This window comes from Phodopus roborovskii, unplaced genomic scaffold, assembly GCF_943737965.1.
Source record: "Phodopus roborovskii unplaced genomic scaffold, PHOROB, whole genome shotgun sequence".
Classification (NCBI taxonomy): Eukaryota; Metazoa; Chordata; class Mammalia; order Rodentia; family Cricetidae; genus Phodopus; species Phodopus roborovskii.
Window position 1 is genome coordinate 17,621,648 of NW_026126480.1, and position 20,910 is coordinate 17,642,557.

The window sequence follows — 20,910 nt, forward strand, 5'->3', positions numbered from 1 at the left end:
TGGTTTTCCCACTTGGCTTTACTCTGCTTAGTCATTGTCTGAAACAGCTTTATTCATTAACCAATAAAAAGCACACATATTTGCAGCATACAGAAGGACATCCTACATCACTCCCTCCTCTCCCTTTTTTGAGACAGAGTTTCTCTGTGTAGCCCTGGCTGTCCTGGAACTCTCTCTGTACATCAGGCTGGCCTCCCCAGTGCTACCACCTGGCTTCTTACATTCTTTCTAACCCCACTTTGGCATTGTTCTCTGAGCCTTGGACAGGGTGATAGAGATGTACCATGAGAATTCAAAAGTCACTTATTCTCATCATTTTGACCAGACACAAGTTTGCAGTTTACCCTATCTACTGCAAAAAAAAAAAAAAAAAAAAAAAAAAAAAAAAAAGAAAAGAAAAGAAAAGAAAAAAGAAGTTTTTATGAGCAACACTAATATGTATATCTTTTTAAAAATAGAGCCTTGTTATGTGTCTAGTTTTCCCAGTGTCTAGAGCTGTAAGCCCATGCCATGCACCATCCACTACACAACACCAACCATACAGTACTGTCCACACAGCACCCCTGTTCTTTCTTGAATGCAAAAGGAAAGCCATTTCTTTGAGTCAGATTCAAGTTATTCACCACATGTTAAGGTGAAGGTTCAAATATAAAACAAATTTTGGGTGATTCAATTAATATGTGTTTTGTGCATGTGAAAATTTGGAGCCTCAACTCCCCCCCCCCCACACACACACACACAAAGGAAGCTAAAGAGGCTTGGAGGAAGTAGCTGCTGTAGTTTCTAGTTATACACAAAGTCCTGAATACCCTAGATAATAAAGAGCATGCCAATTTTCTCAGACCTTTTCTTTTCTTGCTGTTTAGCATTCTGAGCTAATGGAACGAGGAGAAATGCCTGGTTTTATTATCTGCGGGGTAAGCCATACCCTCTGCTCTTGTCAGTCTTTTGGGAATACAGCTGCATCTATCAATTTGCCTGTTGTTCATTCATGCCAAGCCCAAGCACAGCCAGGTCCCCCAATGGCATCGTAGCTGTTGCCTCTGAAAGTCAGGCAGAAGAAAAAAAAGCTAAAGGTGGGAGAAGCCATCATGGTCAGCCCTCAACCCTTATTTCAGAATGCTGACAAAATACTGCTTTTCATCTCCAAGATGCGCAGACATTTACTAAGTGTCCACCTGTGTCATGCTTCTTCACTGGATTCCCAGGAGAGAAAGATGAGTAGAATATAATCCTCACTTTTAAATCACTCCATTCAGAAATGGGGCCAAATACATCAAAACATAAATTACTGTCATTCTTAAAGCAGTGTAAGCAGCTCCAATGATTAATGTGGGTTCCATGTGGAGCAGGGGCAAAGACAGGAGGCATCCAGCATCCCTGGGGCCTGGGATTAGGTGTAAGAATTAGGAGGCCCCCTGGTGCATAAGGCCTTAGGTGAGATTTTGAATTTACAGATGGAGAAAGCATTTGAAGTAAATATGGAGATAGGAAAGGCTTTCGGTGTATGTATTTTTTTCTTTTTCTTTTAGATCAGGGTCTCTTTTATCCTATACTAGGCTTAAAGTCACTGCATAACTGGGTGACCTAGAACTTCTGATCCTTCTGCCTCCACTCGTGAATTCTGGGATTACAGTCATATACCACCATGTTCTGTTTACATGGTTCTGGAGATTGATCCCAATGTTTAGAGTGCATGCTAGGCACGGAGTTGCATGCCCATTGACAAGAAAACCTTTATGTTTTTCAAGGGTCAGAAGTATTCTTGTGTGTTTGGGACTCAAAGCTTGGTGATAGTGCACCTGGAAGGTGGAGAACTTTTGTTATGCTACAAAATGAGGCTTTTTTTTTTTTTCATGACAAGTAGTTGGGGAGGAGGGATCAGCTGTGGAAGGTTGGGGAGCTGCTCCATGGGACATGACCTATCCTTCTGGAAAGAATGGATTGAAGGGAAGTTGATCAGAAGCCCAGAGGAGGTAGCTTTGACAATCTGAGAGATGAGGAGGGGAGGGAAAGTTGGATTGAATGCTAGAACTTACTCAGGGCAGTCTGAATGGCACTGTTAGAGCCCATGTGAGTCACTAGGAATTTAGGCACAGTTCTTTTTCTGGAAGAGAAGGTAGAATCCTACATACAAACTCTGCATTCCCACCTCGCACAAAAGTCCAGAGCCTAAGATGGAGGATTTTTCTTTAAACAGTCTATTATTTAAAATAAAACTCTTAACATCCAGACTTGAAGGAATGGCCTACTAAATATGCCATCAGCTACCTGGCTTCAACAATCACCCCCTTTCTGGTATTATCCTTCAGGGATGGATTTTGAGATGGACCTTTGGGAAAGTTTTAAATTTGAAGTTGTATTTGAAGCTTTTCTCTTAATCAGCCCTTTGATCACTATAATAACATCATATCCATGTATTCATCCCTGAAGGTGATTTGAATGTGTAAGCATGTACTTGTGCAGCAAGTGTGTGTTTGCTTTGTCAAGAAGAAAAGTGAGCATTTTTTTTTTTTTTTTTTTTTTTTTTTTTTGAAGGGTGGGTTCTGGGCCTGAGGAGATAGATAGATAGATAGATGTATAGATCCTGTGGAAACCTGTCTGTGGAGTAAGGGCTTGTCTAACATGGTGGCAGGTGTGTGGAGTGGGGGACAGAATGGAGGTAAGTACTTCTGGGAAGGCAATTTGTCGGGTAAGACAACCCCAATGTCTACTGGAATGTTTGTGTTGGTGAGGACCTGATTCACATTGACAGACCTGACAAGTCTTATCCAAACTCTAGACACTGAGGGATAATACACTTTGGCAGGCATTGTCCAGCAGCCACAACCCAGATGCCTTTCATCCCAGACTGTTTTTTTTTTTTTTTTTTTTTTTTTTTTTTTTGCCTTGCTCTATGTAGTAAAATGAGTCACAGCACCAACTTCAGGTTCCTGAGGAGCTGAGCTTCCAGTTGGAGCACATGGGGAAAGTAGGTGCATCAACCTTGGCTGTAAGCCACCTGGTAGCTCCTGAGGATGCTCTTTTCCACCCTTGGAGATGGTGTATTGGTCACCAGTTGCATGGGGACCAATAATTCTATGGACTGTTGCCTTGTTTTTCACCGAGTGGTCTGGCTTCATTTGAGATATGCTAACTGTTCATTAGCAACAGTTGAAAAACAGGACCAGAAGTTGGAGGGAGACTAAGTTATCAGCTTTTTATAGCTGATGGCATTATTTATGGGAATGTGGCCCATAGGGTCCTTATGCATCCCTTTGCAGAATTATCATGCCCACCTCTGGTGTGGGCATATATAAATTTAGTCCCCTCTAGAGTCAGGCCATCTCTCATTAAGATATCTCCAGGGAGAGAGGAAGGACAGGGCTGAGCTGTACATGCTCTGTTCACTCTCTCATGCTCATCAGCTATATACTTAGCCATACCAGAGAAGATGCCAGTCTTCTTCCATTGGCTATCTCCACAGCAACATGAAACATTAAATGAAGGTGTGAATGCATGTTGTGGGTCTCAGCAGAGATTATTTGGATGCTGTCATGGAGAGTATTTAGAATGGTTTGAACGTTAAAAAATAATTTTTAATGTCTTATAGAGACTGGAGAAAAGAGTCTTTAAGTTAAGGAGACAGTGAGCAACAGACACAGGGGCAGGCCGGTGCTGTCCTGTGGCTTGAGTGTCAGGGATTCCAGCAGACACAGTCAGTGTCCAAGTTGGGGTTTTCACCCAGGCAGTCCACACCACCATAGACTGCTCACGGTACTGGTGCCTTTTTTTTTTTTTTTTTTTTTTTTTTTTTTCTCTTTACTCTTTGTGTCCTCCCACACTCCACACTATTACTGAGATGAATAGGTGGCTTCCAAGTGCTCCTTTCAGAGATGTGGTTGCCTAGAGGACAAGTTCGGGGGGTGAATAGAGGTGAGGCTGTTTTCAAGCTGGCCTCAGCTTCACCTGCTGCCTCTTTTTCTCTGGTCTCTGGTCACAGACTTTGCAAAACAGAGCTGATAATTGTAAAGTATCCCTCACTAATGAGATAATACAGACAAAGTCTTTTCACTCCTGGGAGGCAGGAAACCTACTGTGAACTCCAAGAAGTCAGTGTTCACAGGCAGGTGGAAATTGTCCAGGCAGGAAGTCATTTGCCTTCATTGTGATGCATTGTGGACAGCCATGAGGATGGGGACTAGTCTGGGGAGTTGTCCCTGGGCCTTTTCATCCCATCCATCACATTTAGATTTACCTGCAGACTAGCATTTTCCGAAGCTAGGAACCCTCCTCCCCAAGTTCTCTAAGTGGCTACAGTGAGTGGCTCCTCCCTCTATTTGGAGTGGGATCAGTTCACACTATGGTAAGACTAAGGAGCAGATTAGCTGAAGGCTGTGATGCTCTACTGCCTGCATGCTGCCTGGCTCCCCATCTTATTTCTTCCAGAGGCATTCATTCCAACCTCACTTCCTACCCCCACCCTGAGTCCTTCCCCTTAGTGCAGCACCTGTGTAGTTAGTCCCAACAATCCTTAATAAGCACAAGGGTGAGGACCATGATCTTGGACACCAGTGTCACTGTAGTCTCTTTAAATTAGAGATGACCAGCTTGGGTGCTGAGCAGAATGCCAGGAGCAGGCTTGGAGGTGTGAATGGTTAGAGGGAGGTGAAGATGCCAATTGAAGACAGTAAATAACTAAATGAAGGCAAATGTCATACTCTTCTCAATGCTCCTCCATCTAGGGTCAGAGATGATGTCTGCATATAAGCCACTCCAGGCATTGGTTTTCTGACTAGACTGTACTCCTGTTTGTGGGCTGCGTTCAGCAAAACATGGTTATGTCTCCTGCTCTTGGGTGTGTCTCTCCTAAGTAGCTTGCATTTTAATAGGGAGGGAGATATCTGTCCTCATCCAGTGCTGAGGGACAGCAAGGGCCATAAGTATGGCTTTGTGGCACTTGGAGGTAAGGTCTCAGTGCCCTGGGATGCTTTTTGTGCCCTGTAGAGGAGGGTGTTGAGCTGTGAGACTGTCCTGCTGTTGTTACATGGTGTTGGATTATGGTCTTTAAAGGGCTGTGGTTTGGTGAGAAGGGCTTGAGTATTTGGGTAAGTGCTTAAATGGAAACATCTGGGTTGGGCTATGCCAAAAATGACTGGTGGTGGGGCAGCAAGGACATGTGATGGGAGCTGTGCCTGGTTTTTAATGGAACTTCCAGAAAACCAAAGGAATCCTTCCAGAGCGGGCTTGCATGCAGCACAAACGTTCATAGCAGTCAGTCTCTTGGAACTCACTCATTAAGAGTGGCTGGGAATGCCCAGTATATACCATCTAATAACCTGGTACAAGGAAAGATGCTAAGGGAGCAATGCTGCATCAAAACTCTGTCTTTCATGAGAAAACAGTGTTTTTGATGCTGTAAAACTCCAGTGTTTGTTGTTAGGAGTTACTATGGTCTGATTAGGTGGGGCCAAGTAAAGCACACTTCTTTTCTTTAAGTGGCATTCTTTCATTTTCTCCTGCTCAACCTTCCTTAGACCATGTGAAGTGGTGCTGTCACTGACCCAGACATCACCCACCAGAGGCCGACAGCATCTCTGGCAACAACTTTCTGGGCTTCATGCCTCTGGAATGCCTTGACTCCTCTGTCACAAGAGAATACTTTGCTGTGTTCTCTTCAGGGAACCCAGTGCCTGTGGCCTTGTCCTTGGGTTATGACACAGAGTTTGTCTGTCCCTTTGGGGCGGGCTTCGCAGGCCAGGTAGACCTCACAGTCAGGCTTTTACTCTATGGACCATGTGACCTCAGAGCTTTTCAGGACTTGACAAGGTCTCAGGGACCCAGACTTGAGTAGAAAGGGGCAACATGACCTGCTACCCTTGGGAATCTCTCCATGGCAGTTCTGTGACCCTCTTCTTCCTTCAATTTCTCCCCTTAAGAATGGGAATTTCTATTCTATGCCTGTCCCACATCATGATGTGGAAGCAGATAACTTGTTTCACAAACTCATAAATGGAAAGATTGCCCCCCCCCCATTTCCTGCAGGCTTCTTCTGTTTGGTCTATTTATTCCCTCAACCATATGAACTGAGATCCTTGAGTGAGAGCAGGGTGGTGGTGACAGTGGCTTTGCTGCTGCTCAGGACAGGAGCCAGACGTAGGATAACTGCTGCAACTGTGAACTTCCAATGACCCCACAATAAGTCCTACATCTTCTAGTAAAGATGAGGCTCAGTGATGTTAAAGGATTATTTTCAAGAACATCTGGTAAAGGAAAGAACTAGGGTACAAATGTGGTCTCTGACCAGTACATGCTCCATGGGACTTGCCTTCCTCTGTGGACATCCAGGCCTCTATTCATGTCCTGGGTGACAGGAAGCTGTGAAGCATTATAAAAACTCTAGGGACACTTCCTCCTGGCTGCTATGGGGAATGTTGGGGTGGTGGCAGTGGCAGATGAGGCTGGAGACTGAAAGAACAGTTAGGAAGACAGCAAAGTAATTTTGAAGGCATTGCTTTGACCAGGGAGTTTGGAGAGATGGGAGAAGGAAAGAAATGTTACCAGATCTGGTGATTTTCCAGCTGAGGATGGAAGATGGGGAGACCCAGGGACAGTCACTGTCCGTGGGGAGACACAGTCCAGCAGCTGCAGCCATGGGCCTGAGGAGAGCTTCCCGGCCCCTTAGGGTCTTCCACACACATAAAAACAGACGCTTGATTAGGCCATAGGATGATCCAGAGTGAAGCTGAGGTTCTGAGTTGTTGATGTAGAGATAAGCGATAGCACATGCTTTAGACTTGCCTATAAGAATTTAGAGAGTAGGAGAATTGTGTAAGAAAAGGATAGAGAGTATGCCTCCCTAAGTCATGGGTCCTGCCTCTCCAGAGATTCTACTCAAGTGTCTTTAAACTGGTTTTATGCATGAATCTGTGGCTTTCTGAAGTTATCTTTTATAAGGGATGTGCTATTATACAACAAGGCTTATAGATTAAGCCACATTTAAAAAAATAAGTAAAAAAAAAATCATAGTAAATCATAGATTTACTTATTTTTCTTAAAGATTTTTCTTTGGTGAATAAGAATTGCAGGTGGTTTCTAGTAGGTACGTTGTTTAGCTTCAGGGAAGAGACAGGAAGGCTACACAGTTAAACACAAGGCCCTGTGCAAACATCGTTTGCTGCTTTTAACATCTTTGTTTGAGATGTCTTTAGGAAGACATGCACTGTTTCTGTAGGCGATTTTGGCTTTTATCAGCTTTGTTGAACTCTGACTAAACAGATTCCTGCATGAGGGGCTTTTTTTTTAACCCTTCCCACGTCTCATTAAGTTTTCCTGTCTTTCTGTCCTGCCTCAGTCTCCCTGCTAAGACTTTGTTCCTTTAATCTGAAGGTATCATGATGATTGAAGACTTATTTCTGAAATTGCCTCTGGTTGAGACAGAGATGTAAAGAGGATTGGAGTTTGTGGATCTAAGGAGCATTATTTGTTTAAAATTTAGAAGAAAAGATGGCATTAACTGAAACATCAAGCTGAATAGACAATAAAGCATTCATAGCAGATTGCTGTTCATAATTTTAGTATTGTCACTAATAGAATAACATGTTTTTGTTTGTTTTTGTTTTTCAAGACAGGTTTTCTCTGTATTGCTTTGGAGCCTGTTCTGGAACTAACTGTAGACCAGGGTGGCCTCTAACTCAGAGATCCCCTTGCCTCTGCCTCCTGAGTGCTGGGACTAAAGGTATGCACCACCACCGCCTGGCTCTAGAATAACATTTTTTTATACAAGGTGTCAGAGAGCCATGAAGTAAAAGGACAAAAACAAACAAACAATAACAACAACAAAAAACCCCACCACATATTGGTGATTGCATTCTTAGGCTGTGTCAAAATTTACAAGAATAATTTACAAAAGGAATGTGGACACTAGGGAGAGGCTTAGGGGGTAAGAATGTACTCTATGAAAGCAGGAGGAACCAGAGTTCACATCTGCAGCACCCATGTTGAAGCTAGACATGAGAATGTACTCTATGAAAGCAGGAGGAACCAGAGTTCACATCTGCAGCACCCATGTTGAAGCTAGACATGGCCATGCAAGCCTTAGCCCCAGAGCACTGGAAGGCAGGGATGATGGACCCTAGGAGCCCAGTGGCCAGCTGCATTAGCCACCATAATGACACATGTCAGGTTCAGGAAGAGACTTGGTCTCAAAAAATAGGTTGAGAGTGAAAGTAGAAGGCATCCAACATCCTCTGGTCTTTGGATGCATGCCTATAAATGGCCCTACCTGCATATACACATGCATACACCAAGCATACACACCCAAACATGCCACTCCCCATCTGTCTGTCTCTCTCCTCCCCCCCTACACAGGGGGGGGGGCGGCGCAGCAGGGGATTTAGTTGTGACATAGATTAGAAGGAAAATAATATAAAGTTGTAATTATTGTGATTGAGAATATGCGACTGCATTTAGAGTGTCTAAAGGAAATGTAACACAAAAGTAGATTAGAATTATGTACAGATATTTAAATGGAACTTATCTTTGCTTAGCACTTGTAAGTCTAGTTTGCAGGTATGAGAAAGAGACCTTGTCTTCAGGATGCTCTTGAGTCCGTGAGACTCAGAAGGGACAGGTTTCATTTTAAAGACTAACTTCTTGAGTTCTTTTTTCTTTGTTATTTTGGAGGGAGTCACCCTCTATCTGAGAACATGTCAGCACACATCACAAGAGCTGAATAAAACCCAGTTTCCAGTCTTCTTGGGAAAATGTCCCTCTCCTTTGGCCTGGCTAAGAAGACTGTGGGTTAATCCCGCCTCCTGGCTTCTTACAGAGCTGGAGCAGACAGGCACTCGTGACTTCTTGGACTGTGGATTTTATGTTCATTTCTGAATGGCACAAGTGACTAGAACAGTTAATGTTTCTCTTTCCAGGTGACATGAATCATCGGATCCTTTAATCAATTTTCACTAATCTGTTTGGAGCAATAGGGCCTTTTATTCACCTTGAATACACCAGCTGTTTTGTAGCCTCATTTACTAACGTTGCTGTAACTGCTATAACGTGCATAATGTCTGCTCACTTTCTCTAGAGTATAGCTGGAGATGTGATAAACTATGGGTGTGAGTGGAATGTCCCTTACCTTTTAGTTGATGACTCCCAATGGCATGCCTTATCTTTTTGTTTGTTACAGAACAAAAGGTGTTTTAAAATAGGCTTAAGACTGGCTGGCTAGTTAGGAGGCAGTGCCATTTCTGGAGGTAATGACATGATGATCAGCGGAAAGCTTGGGGATGGGCAAGGAAGAAAACTTCGCTAGACCTGGTGATCCGCCAGATGTAGAAAGAAGGGAAAACCCAGGGAGGACTCCCAGGTTTCTGGCTTGGTAACAATGCTGGGATCTCTGAGATGGAATGAGGCCACCCAGTGTGAAGATACGGGGTGCGGTGGGGAGGGTTGGTGGGTGTTAGGCATTGGGTAGTGGGGCACTGACTGGCTCTTAACCATCTATCACACTAACGACGAGCTGGTTTATTTAATCAGTAAGTCTGTAGCTACTTCTCCACAGATTATAGAGTTGGCATTCTAGAGTCCAGACACATGATAGGGATGGAGAGGCATTCAGCCTCTGTCATTCCTTTTCTGCAGGATGAAAGAGATTAGGTGAAATCACATTTAAGTGGGCAGGATAGAGCTCAGGTTCCTGGAACTATTTATTGTCTTGAGAGGAACATTGGAGCCTAATAGGGAAAGCTGTTGTCATGGTCATAAAAGCAGGAAAGATGTCAGACGGTCATGATTACACCACTAGTAATAAGGCATTAGGATGGGGCAGAAGGCTGTCAAAGGTTATGATGGAAATTAAAATTTCAACCTAGTAGGTTGAGTCCTCCATATGTTTAAAAGCTACATATTTTACCCTGTGTCTGCTGGTGAGCTTCTGAGAAGTGCCCAGCAGAGTCTAAGGCCTCCTCTATGCCAGGGAAGCTGGCACTCAGCTCAAAGAGCTATCCAAATGATCCTGATAAACATCAAAGTTTGAGGATTGCTGAGATGGGTGAATATTCTGTGTGGGGTGAGTAGTATGGGATAGTGGGAGGGAGGCCACTATGGGGCAGCTTTTGTAATCCTCTGGGTGAGGTAATGGAGGGGAGGGCTGGCTGAGGCTGTGGAAGCAGATGAGCTCACCACTGGCCAGAGTCTGGAGAGGAGATGCTGCCTGGCTTTACAGAGAAGTGTGGGCACACCTGGTTGTCCTGTTCTGTCTCCTCGCATGCCTCTCTTCTCCCCACATCTCACCTGGAATCTCCCTGGGTGCAGCTTCTCTCTGTGCTGGAATATTCTGGGGCATCCCAGGCACTCCTCTCTATTACTCCAAGCCTCTCCAATTGATACACTCTCTGTCTATAAATGACTTTTAAACTTCTGTCAAGACTTCTCTGAGAACACAAGACTCAGAGCTCTTGGGGGCCTCTTAGCACATTTTCTGGGTACTCTGATGGGTGCCACTTGTCTGTTCCTGTTCTCCTAGGGACTTGGGGTTGGAATCTCAGGTCATACTCAGCTTTTCTCTTGGTCCTGAGAGCATTCTTGTCAGTAAATTTCACTGGCTTTGTCCCCAACTTTGGTCAGGACTTAAGGCATCTCCTACAAGCATCCCTTTTCTAGTTTGGCTTTCATGTGTTCACAGCTGTTTCTCTGCGGTATCTTTTCTGAGCCGAATCCCTATTGAAGCCTCTAAAAAAGTCCTATCTGTCACCCTGTGCTCCAAACTTCTTAGTGGATTCCTGTCTCAGGAGCAGGGAGGAAGAGTGTTCATTCATTCTTAGGTAGGTTACCTTGTTTTCTCATCTAATTGATGGAGAACCATGTGTGAAGATTAAATGAGATAAAGTGGGATAAATCCTGATCCGTGTAGCTTACAAATTTCAGCCCAACAAGGAAGAGAGTATAAAGAAGAATTGGGGCTCACATCAATTAAATTTTGGTTTTGTGCCAGCCATATTTTTATTATTATTTATTTATTTATTAACAGATCTCACTATGTAGCTTTAGCCGTCCTGTAACTCTCCATTTAGTCTGGTCTCAAATTCAGAGATCCACCTACTTCTGCTTTCCAAGGGCTAAGATTAATGGTGTTCACTGCTACAACCCTCTAGATTTTTATTTTCAGTTCTGAAGCTCAAACCCAGGGCCATAACCATGTTAGGCAAGTTTTCCACCATTAGACTGCACCCCAGCTCTGATTGTTTTAAATCTGTGTGTATGTGTATATATGTGTATGAGTATACATGTGTATTAATGTTCTCTAGAGTCATAGAACTTATAGAATGGATCTTCTCTCTTTCTGTGTGTATGTATGTGTGTGTGTGTGTGTGTGTGTGTGTGTGTATATATATATATATATGTATATATATATATATATATATATATATATATATATATATGGGAATGTATTGGAATGACTTACAGGCTGAGTCTAACAATGGCTAGCTGAGAATGGAAAGTTCAAGAATCTAGTAGTTGTATCAGTCCCATAAGGCTGGATGTCCTGGAGAAGTAGGTGTCATTGCCAGTGAGGGAATAAATATTCTGACAAGGCTAGGTCAAGCAGGAACATGCCCCCTTCCTTCTTGCATTGTCCTTCCAGCAGGAGGTGTGACCCAAATTAAAAGTGTGACTTCCAGCATCAAGATCCCTATCAAAGGCATGTTGTCTTCTTGCCTCAAGGTGAGGACCACAAATGTGTCCTCCATTTCTGAATTATAGTTCATTCCAGATACAGTCAAGTCCACAACCAAGACTAGCCATTACAATATGCTGAGGCCAGAGGACAGTTTTAGTTTTGGTTTCTTCAAGTTCCATCCATCTTAATTTGAGAAGGATCTTGAATTCATCTGGAGCTGATTTATTAGGTTAAGTTGGCTAGCCTGAGAGTCCTAGGGATCTTCCTGTGTCTGTCACCTCAGTGCCAGTGTCACAAGCATGTGCCATTACTCCTGGCTGTTTTCTTTACATGGGGTTGAGGAATCAGAATGCAGGTCCCTCATACTTATATGGAAAGCAATTTATGACTGAGCCATCTTACCAACCCCCTGATAATTTAAATTGTATTCAGTCCCTTATAGACACACAATTTAAAGAGTTATATAGTTATATATAACTTGTTAAAACAGACACTCCCAGATATGTGTATTCCCACTGTTGTTCTTGGGGTACAGGCACTGAAATCCTTTTAATATTTTTCATTTTCTTCTCTAAACCATAGTGTGTTCAGCTGCCTATCTCCCTTACTTGTTTATCATTGTCTAGTGATTTAGGGTTTCTATAGAAACCCTGAGGATGAGGATTTAGTTGTGTTTTCAGCTCTACCCTGGAACCCATCAGCACTTTTCCATCTACCCATGTCACCAGGGCAGTTTCTGTGGGATCAGTATGTGGAATTTCACTGTAAGGACTGTGATTTCTCCGACATGTTTTTATTTCTGTGGCATTTCTTTGTTATTTGCTTGTTTTTGTATTTTTCTTATCATTGAATTAAGCAAATTCTTCACCAATTATATAAACCTCCTACAGTGTTCCGATGCCTCTGGTGTTCTCTGCTTCATATTACTGCAGAAACCTCTCCCAGAGCTTAGGGCTGACATCCTTCCATGCTTGGTACATAGCTGGAACTCTGGCATCGCCTGTATGACTGCTGTGTTGTCTGTGTTTTGTGTTTTCCAGAGTAAACTCTTGTGTTGTTGTTCTAGTGGGCAGCTAAATTGGATGTTTGGGTTCAGTTGCCTGTATTTACTTGAGGTCTGCCTTGTTTACTCTGCCCCTAGCAGTAAGATTTATTTTATATGGCTTTGAAGATGGCACTGTGGAGCCTCACAAAAGTTAAATAAGTTGTGTAAAGACCCACAGCCACAACTCAGAAGAGTCCAGGCCTCCCTCCCTCCACCCCCCTCTCTCTCTCTCTGTGTGTGTGTGTGTGTGTGTGTGTGTGTGTGTGTGTGTGTGTGTAGGTTTATGTAACTGTTAGCGCACCTGTTGAGAGCAGAGGTTAGATGTAAGATATCTTCCCTGTAACTTCACTTTAATTATTATTAGCTTTATTAGCTTTATTATTTTTTAATTACAATTAGAACTTACTATGTAGACCAGGCTGTCCTGGAACTCACAGAGATCCCCCTGCTTTTGCCTCTTGATTGCTGAGATTAAAAGTGTGTACCACTGTACCCAGTCTTACATTATATTTTGAGAGAGGATCTCTCACTGAACATGGAGTTCACTGTTTGGCTAGATTGTCTGGCCAGTAAATCCCTAGATCCTCTTGTTCCCCATCTCTGGGATTACAAACCTACACCACTGTGCCCAGGATTTCTTCTATGGTAGGTAGTCAGTATCAGAACTCAGCTCCTTAATCCTTGTGCAGCAAGTGCTTTACCCACTGAGCCATGTTGCCTGCCCCAGGGTTTAGGTCTTAACTGAAGTTTGTCTGGCTGCACCTGTTTGAGGGTCTTCACAGATGTGGTTGAGGATTTAGGCACTTCCAGGACCTCCCAATCTCACTTTTCCTCCTTCATGCTTGAACAGTTCCTTGCTCTTCCTTTTCCAAAGAGATGTCTCTTTTATTTAGCCTTTATAGAGGCTGTCTCCCAAGCTTAGAGAGAGCAGAATGCATTTCTTAAAATAACCATTTACAAGCAGCTGTGGTTTATGGGAGGTCTGTGTGTTACAGGAAGAAGGTTTCAATTCCTTGTGACGTGGTAGAACTCCTTGGCTATCTGGGGAGAGACTATGAGATGAACCCACACATCATGGAAGTTATATGGCCCTTGGGTATGGGATTGTGTAGGTGATGCCTACTTTGCATGGTTGCTAGGTTCAGCTGTTCCTAGGCTGGAGAAACAGGGGTTCCTGGGAATTCCATCTCTCCTCCCAATTTGTCTTGCTCCCTGTTCAGCTTCAACTTATCCAACTTATCATGTTGTGCAGCTCATGATATCATGGTATCATCATCACAAGTTGCTTTTCTAAATATAACTGTTCTTTCCTTATTGGCTGCTTTTGTAGGTACAAGGGTCATTTCATTTCATTCTTTTATGGTAGCAAAAAGGAAAGGAAGGTTTTGCCTTATAGCAGGAGCTTCAGGATTAGCCATCCTCACAGAGAAGAAAAAGATGTCATCCATAAAGGGCCTATTAGTGCAGGACCAAGCAAATGATACACACCCTGAAACTTTTCTTGAACAGAACACCCTGCCTTAATTTTTGTGATCAAGGATGAACCTATTTCTTGGTGTCAGAAGCACGGCTGCTCATCTGGGTCAAGTGCATGGCCATGCTAAGTATTGATTTAACGGTGTCTGTTATAAGTATGGTCATTATGTTGGGCATGTTGAGAGCTGTGCCTTTCTCTATACTGTCTCTCCTTCTTGAGATAGAGTCTCTACACCACATTGTTGATCCCAGTTGTCTGTGTTGTATCTAATAGGTTGCTGTTATAGAATGGCTAAGCCAATTATAAAAACAAACAAATCTTTCCCCATTGGTAGGGAAGATAATTTGTTCTACTTCTTACTGTCTGCTTACAGGTCACCCAACTTCCTCTTTGGATTTATATTCTGGTTGTTTTTTCTTCCTGGCCTGTCAGATTGTCTATTTCTGATGTATCACTTACTGACTTCACTTCCATTCTTTCTGGAATACCCCTCAACACATTGCTTGCTGAGCTTTCTATTCTTTATTCCCATGTGTACAATGAACCCCACTGCGGAGGTGTTACCTCCTGTTGTCTAATAGTTTTCTACAGATTAAAGCATTCCACCCTGCAGGAAGCTCCTTAAACAGGAAGGCAAACAACTAAAATGAGCTTCAGGAAGTCCCTGAAACTGACCAGATTGAATAGGACCCTCTCTGCCTGAGTAAACAGAGCCACAGAGCCAAAAAAAAAAAAAAAAAAAAATCTGCTCTGAGAACAGACCAACTGCATGAAAGAAGCCAGCCAAGTTGCCTGGAAGAATTTTAGGTCAGAGTCACTCGGACAGGACACTCTCCAACCTGTTGAGCTGCCTGCAGGCTGTGCAGTGTGCTCCTGGTCCCCAGCTTTTGTGAACTGTCACCCATGTTGAGACGGACTTTGGTGATGTAGCTGTATTTGAGTAATTTCTGCTCCTGAAGTAACCCATCACCCATATTCCTATAAGTAACCCCAATAAAACTCATTGGTTCACAAAGGTGGACTTTGATGTTATCTGCATTTTGGTTTGTTGTGAGTTCCTAATCTAGGGCGAGTAGATGTGTGTGTTGTATCTCCCCAGTAAAAGTTTTGTCACACAATACTTCCCTATGGGGAGGAACAGAGAAGGCAAGGAAGACAGAGCTCACCCTTGTCTGCTGTCAGATAACACACTTGCCTCTGAGGTTTGTGTGTCTTATGATAAGCAATGGTGTATGTGGTTGTTTTCCTTGGTTCCTAGCACAAGCCACCTAGAACTCTTGAGGCATAGAGTAACTTTTAGATGTGTTGCTAAGCCTTGAGGTGTATATAGAATAGCTTTTGTTATTTCTAATAGACCCCTTTCAATAATATCTAAGTATTTGCAGATGATGCAACTCCTAGAGAATGAAGGCTGGTGACCAAAGGAACCAATCATGAGAGTGAGGAGTTAGAACTAACAGTGTGTGTGTGTGTGTGTGTGTGTGTGTGTGTGTGTGTGTGTGTGTGTGCATATGAGTATATATGTGTACCATGTGTGTGCACCAGAGTATATATGTATACCACATGTGTGCAGGAGCCCGCCAAGCTCAGAAGAGGCACTGGTTCTCCTGCAACTGGATTTACAGACGGTTGTGAGCTGCTGCCTGGGTGCTTGGAACTGAACCCTGGTCCTCTGTAAGAGCAGTAAGCATTCTTACCTCGTGAGCCATTGCTCCAGCCCCATGGGTTAGAACTCTTATACTTAACCCTTTTCAAAATATGAATCTTAAGCTTTGTGAGCCAGTCTAGCAAACTGTCAAATCTGAGAAAGGGGTTGTAGACCACTTGTTTTACAATCAGCCCACAGGCCTGAACTTTTCACTGACATCTGTGGTGGGGACAGCCTGTGGGACTGAGCCCTTAATTTGTGGGATCTGTGACCAAGTCTTGGCATGTCTATTCCATGCAGTTCACAGAGAATTAAAAGTTTAGTGTAGGAAGATCATATACAAATAATGTGAAAAGAGAAGTGAAGGTTTGTTGTTGTTGTTGTTGTTGTTTTGTTTTTTTAAAACCCAAGATTCTAGAGGCAAAGGGTTGTCCCATTGTGTATGGCTGTTAGCAATCAAAAGGGGAATGGCTAGAGACTCCTGGCTTGCCTGATTTAGTAAGATTGCCTGTGTTCACAAATCTGGGGGAGGCTTCTGTGGCATATTGCTCCTATATACCTGACACCATAATGCTTCACAGTGGCCCTGTGACAGCTGGCAGGAATCCATCATTACTCATGTTTCCTGCTGTTGCTTCAGATTCAGCAGGTCTAGAAATGAGCTCATCAGCTCTGCCTGGAGCAGCTTCCCCAGTCTTACTGGGCTGTGGCAAGGGTATACCTTTGACTCATGCTCTCTCTTTCTGTGTGCTCCCAGGGTACTCTTAGGGCCCACCCACTTTCTGTTTGCCAACTACGAACTCATCACTGGGCAGACACTCTAGGTGTTTTTTTTTAAGGCCTCTCTATTGCTGGGGTACATATCATGAACACTTGGGGGTTGACCCCCACCAAGCTGACCCTATCAATTTTCATCCTGGTCTCAATCATGACCCATCAGTGGAGCCTACCTGCCTGCTGAAGTATGGGATCTTTCCTTAAAAGTCTTCACTCTGTTTACAGCTGAGACCATTTAATATGTTATAGGCTGGGATTCAGAGCCTTGAAGGTGAAGTAGTGATTCCAGGTTCCTCTTACTAAATTGTCCTGATCCTGCTTATGGGAGTCTGTGGAAGGCTTTGACTCATTCAGGGTAGCTGGTTGCTCCTGTATAATTTCTTCAACCATTTTGACCTTAGCCAGCTATGTCCTGCCCTCACATGCCTCCCTGCCTCATGTACCACCCTCTCTGCCTGAAAGAACATTCTCCTTACCTTCTGAGAAAGCTCCAACTCATCTGTCAAGACTCAGTGACGCTGCCTACCTGCCTGGTGTCAGTACGCCTCACAGTGTTCTGTAATTATTTGTTCATGTTTCTGTCTTTTCCAGTAGACTATGTGGCCCATGGGAGCAGTGCCAAGCAGAGTTCAGGGGATGATGGCTGCTTAGCTTCATCATTTCCTCACAAACTGCTTATGCCAGGTACCCTGCAAGGCACTGAGACAACAGTGGTAATAAGGGTTGACAGAGTCCCTTGTTCCATTGGGAAAGTGGAAGGATGAGAAGTGAAGACTTGATGGATAAGATACTTAGGTATTGTGTACTTTAGGAGCGATATCTAGGGAAGGCCTCTCCGAGAAGGTACTCAGAAGCTGAGACCTAAGGGCAAGCGTAAAGCAGCCTAGCAGAAATCTAGGGCGAGAACTCAAGAGTGGAGGGGATGGCAGGTAGCAACTCACAGAGGGGGATGTGGCCCTAGAGTGGGGAGCAAATGGAAGTCCAGAGCTATAGGAAGAGTGGTGCCAAGCTGGCCTGGCAGCACTGCTGTCATAGCCCTTGGGGAGGATTGTGTTCATTTTCCCTTCCAGGATCAGTGAGATGTTTTTTTGAGGGAAGTATTTCAAACTTCATGTTGCTATGGCTGAACTAGCCCTGCTTCGCCTACCTCTCCTTTTCCTGCTACCTTGTCTGTCTTGACCCAAGCTTGCTTCCCTTTCAGATTCCAATAATGCCATACTCTGGAGCCTGCCTAGACTAGACCACTTTGCTGCTTCATGGGCTCTCTGACCCATGAGTGTGTGGCCCCTGTACCATGACCTTGAAGTACTAGTGAGGCCTCCTGATCTCCTGTATAAGTGAATATTCTAATTCCCCTTAAGTAGCTGTGCAGTGGGTCTTGACTCAAGATGGACTCTTCCCTCCCCTGCCTTCCATCATCCTACCTCTTACCCCTAGCTGAGTGCCCTTGCTTCTGAACTTCCTGTGAACCTTTCCCTTGTGGAAAGCTGCTTTTTCATCTGTGTGCAGAATGGCCTTCTTCCTTTGTCATGACCCCCTGCAGGGGAGGCAGCCTCTGAGTGTAGCTGGGTTCTTCTTCCCTGGCCTGCTGCATTTTGGCTTCAAATCTTATCTTATGAACTGGTCTGACAAAGTCATGTCCAGAGGTATTTCTTCACTTTAAAAGCAAAACCAGACCTTATTGTGTGCAAGGAGCATTCGATGTGACTTTACTGACCTTTTGGTCCCAACACCAATCTTGTGAGTTAGATGCTGTTGTCCTCATTTTACATTGAGGGAACCAAGGCTCAGTGATCACACAGTAGATAGTATATGGTAGATCTGGACCTGGACTTAAGACTCATTCTTTCTTTGTGATCTTAAATTCCTTGTCTATTCATCTCCCAAGCAACTTCTTATTTCTTCCAGAGGTCCCATGTCACAGGGAAAGCGAGTGGAGTCTTCTTCAAAACCACCTATTTATTTCATGCTTTGTTGTGGAGCACTATGCCTGGGTCATTCAAACTGTGATGCACATTAGGCCTATGTGTAGGTTTTGCTGAATGAGCAAACAATGACTCCTGTTCCCGGTTTACAGACATGAGCTCAGTATCTTCTCAGGATGACAAATGCTGTTGTAAGACCTCTCCTGTCACCCTGGAAGGTGAGAAGCAGGAAATGTGAGAGGAGGCAGCAAGAAGACAGTATCGATTCAGTATCTTTCTAAGAGGCAGAAATATCCAGACACGGAAGTAGTTACCCTGGGTGGGTGGGGATGGTATCAAGGGGAGGAAGTCCATCATCCTTAGTAACAGACCCTGGGAAAAGGGATTGAGCATTAGGAAGTGCCTGGACTGTGTGTCCTAGGAGGTGGTCTTTAGCCTGGAGAGGCTGGGATTTAGCCTAGCATGGTGTTGAGTAAATAGCTAAGATAGACAGAGGCAGTATTCTTGGGACAGCATTCTCTCCATATCTTTGTACTTGACCCTTTTAGATGGGGCACACTAGTCATTTGGGAAAAGGAAAATGACATTTGGAGCATTCCAGCCAGGATCATACATATGCAGGGAAGGACTGTGTGGTAAGGGATATAAGTGGCTCTAAGATAGTCGGGCCTTCTCCAGTGGTTGTTAGAGCTTCTGGGGCCTTGACTGTGAGCTTGGAGAGGATTAACAGTTGTGTCTTGCTGTTGCAGGGGACTCTGGGTAAGCTAGTAGCTTTTTATTACAAAATGTGAATGCTCAAGATTCATGTTGTCGGAGTATTCTTCCCATGAAGGAGAGAGTGCATGGAGAATTTGGAAACTAAATACCCATTGTTAGGACCCCCCCCCAATGCATCATCATAGTCACCATTGTAATTATAATTATTTTGTGTGTGCCGCAGATGACAACTTTCGGCATCTGTTTTCTCCTTCCACTTGTACGTGGGTTCTGGAGCTGGAACTGAGGTTGTGAGGCTTACACACCAAGCACTTTCCCTGCTAAGCTATCTTGCTGGCCCTGGCCTGGATTTTAAAAGAGATTTTATTTATTTTTATTTTATGTATGTGGGTATTTTGTCTGCATGTATGAAGACATCAGATCCTCTGAAACTGGTGTTACAGATAGTTGTGAACTGCCATGTGGATGCTAGGAACCAAACGCAGGTCCTGTGGAATATCTGCTGTGTGTGCAGTGGACACAGTATTCTACACTTAAGTATTTGTGGGAAAAGTAGCTTTCTCATTCATCATAACTACACTTAGCACCAAAACAAGCAGATGAAACTTTTAAAGTAATTGGCTATGTTTATTTTCATTATTTTGGTCATGGTGTCATGAAGTTTTTGTATATGTCCAAACACAATAGACAGGACACATTAAATATATACAGTTCTGTTTATCAGTGTTACTTCAGTAAAGCTGCTGTTTTAAACACTGAAAAATATATGCTAATGGATCTAAAGCCCTTTCATGGTCTTGCACATATAATGCATAACTTCTATAATTTCTCCTTTGTTCTGTATTTGAATTTTCAGTAGCAGCAGGAGGAGACTAAGCAGAGAAAAGAAGCCATGGCTTCTGATGCTAGTCATGCCCTTGAAGCTGCCCTGGAGCAGATGGACGGGATCATTGCAGGTAAGCTCTCGGGTCCCTAGGACTGATGTCCCGTCCCCCCCACATCTCAGATCCTAGTTCCTTTTGTTGCCATAGAGAAAAGCCCTTTGTTTGACTAAGTAAGTGGTTTACATTTAAATAGTTTACTGTACATGCCCCCTCCCCTTCTTATAGAATTCTCTTCTATTGGTATGATAGTTTAGGAGTCTCTGTTGGTCTCGGTGGGTGTACCAATGCCTGTATAGAGCTCTGTTACAGTTTGGATTCTGGCTGTGAGGCAGTTTGGGTGCAATGAGATTGATTGTGTTGTAAAGTTTTCAGAGCGCATCGTGGCTTATTACTGTGGAAGTGAAGCTTGAAATTGAGCTGACTTTGTTCCCTAATCAGCTTCTGCTCGTTTCCCTAGCTGTCACCCAGTGTGATGAGGAGACAGCAGGCAGTTTTGATTCACACCATGATTACAGCATTCTTGTTCTCCTACCATTTTTTAAAATTCACCGTTAAGTGTTTGGTTTTAATATCTGCATTAGTAAGTAGGGACTATCTAAAAAGCCTACAGTATAATTATGGATACTTGGGGAAGTCTCCCAGTGGGCTGTTCTGGTTGATTGATCCCTTGACAGGGAGTAATCAGGAAGCTGTACTGTGGTAATACGGCTGTTATCGCAGACTTTACCAGCAGGCCCCAGGTTTTCTTCCTGCCCTTATTGGACACACTTCAGTG

At 43.7% G+C, this 20,910-nt stretch overlaps 1 protein-coding gene across 1 annotated transcript in view; it reads left to right on the forward strand.

The window, feature by feature from the left end:
- The window catches only part of Ppfibp2 (PPFIA binding protein 2), a 146,261-nt gene that overhangs the window by 17,500 nt on the left and 107,851 nt on the right, over positions 1 to 20,910 (forward strand). The window contains exon 2 of the mRNA XM_051192650.1: positions 20,108 to 20,207. Coding sequence (XP_051048607.1) covers positions 20,144 to 20,207 — 64 coding nt within the window. The 5' untranslated portion in view covers positions 20,108 to 20,143. The remainder of the gene's footprint in view (positions 1 to 20,107; positions 20,208 to 20,910) is intronic.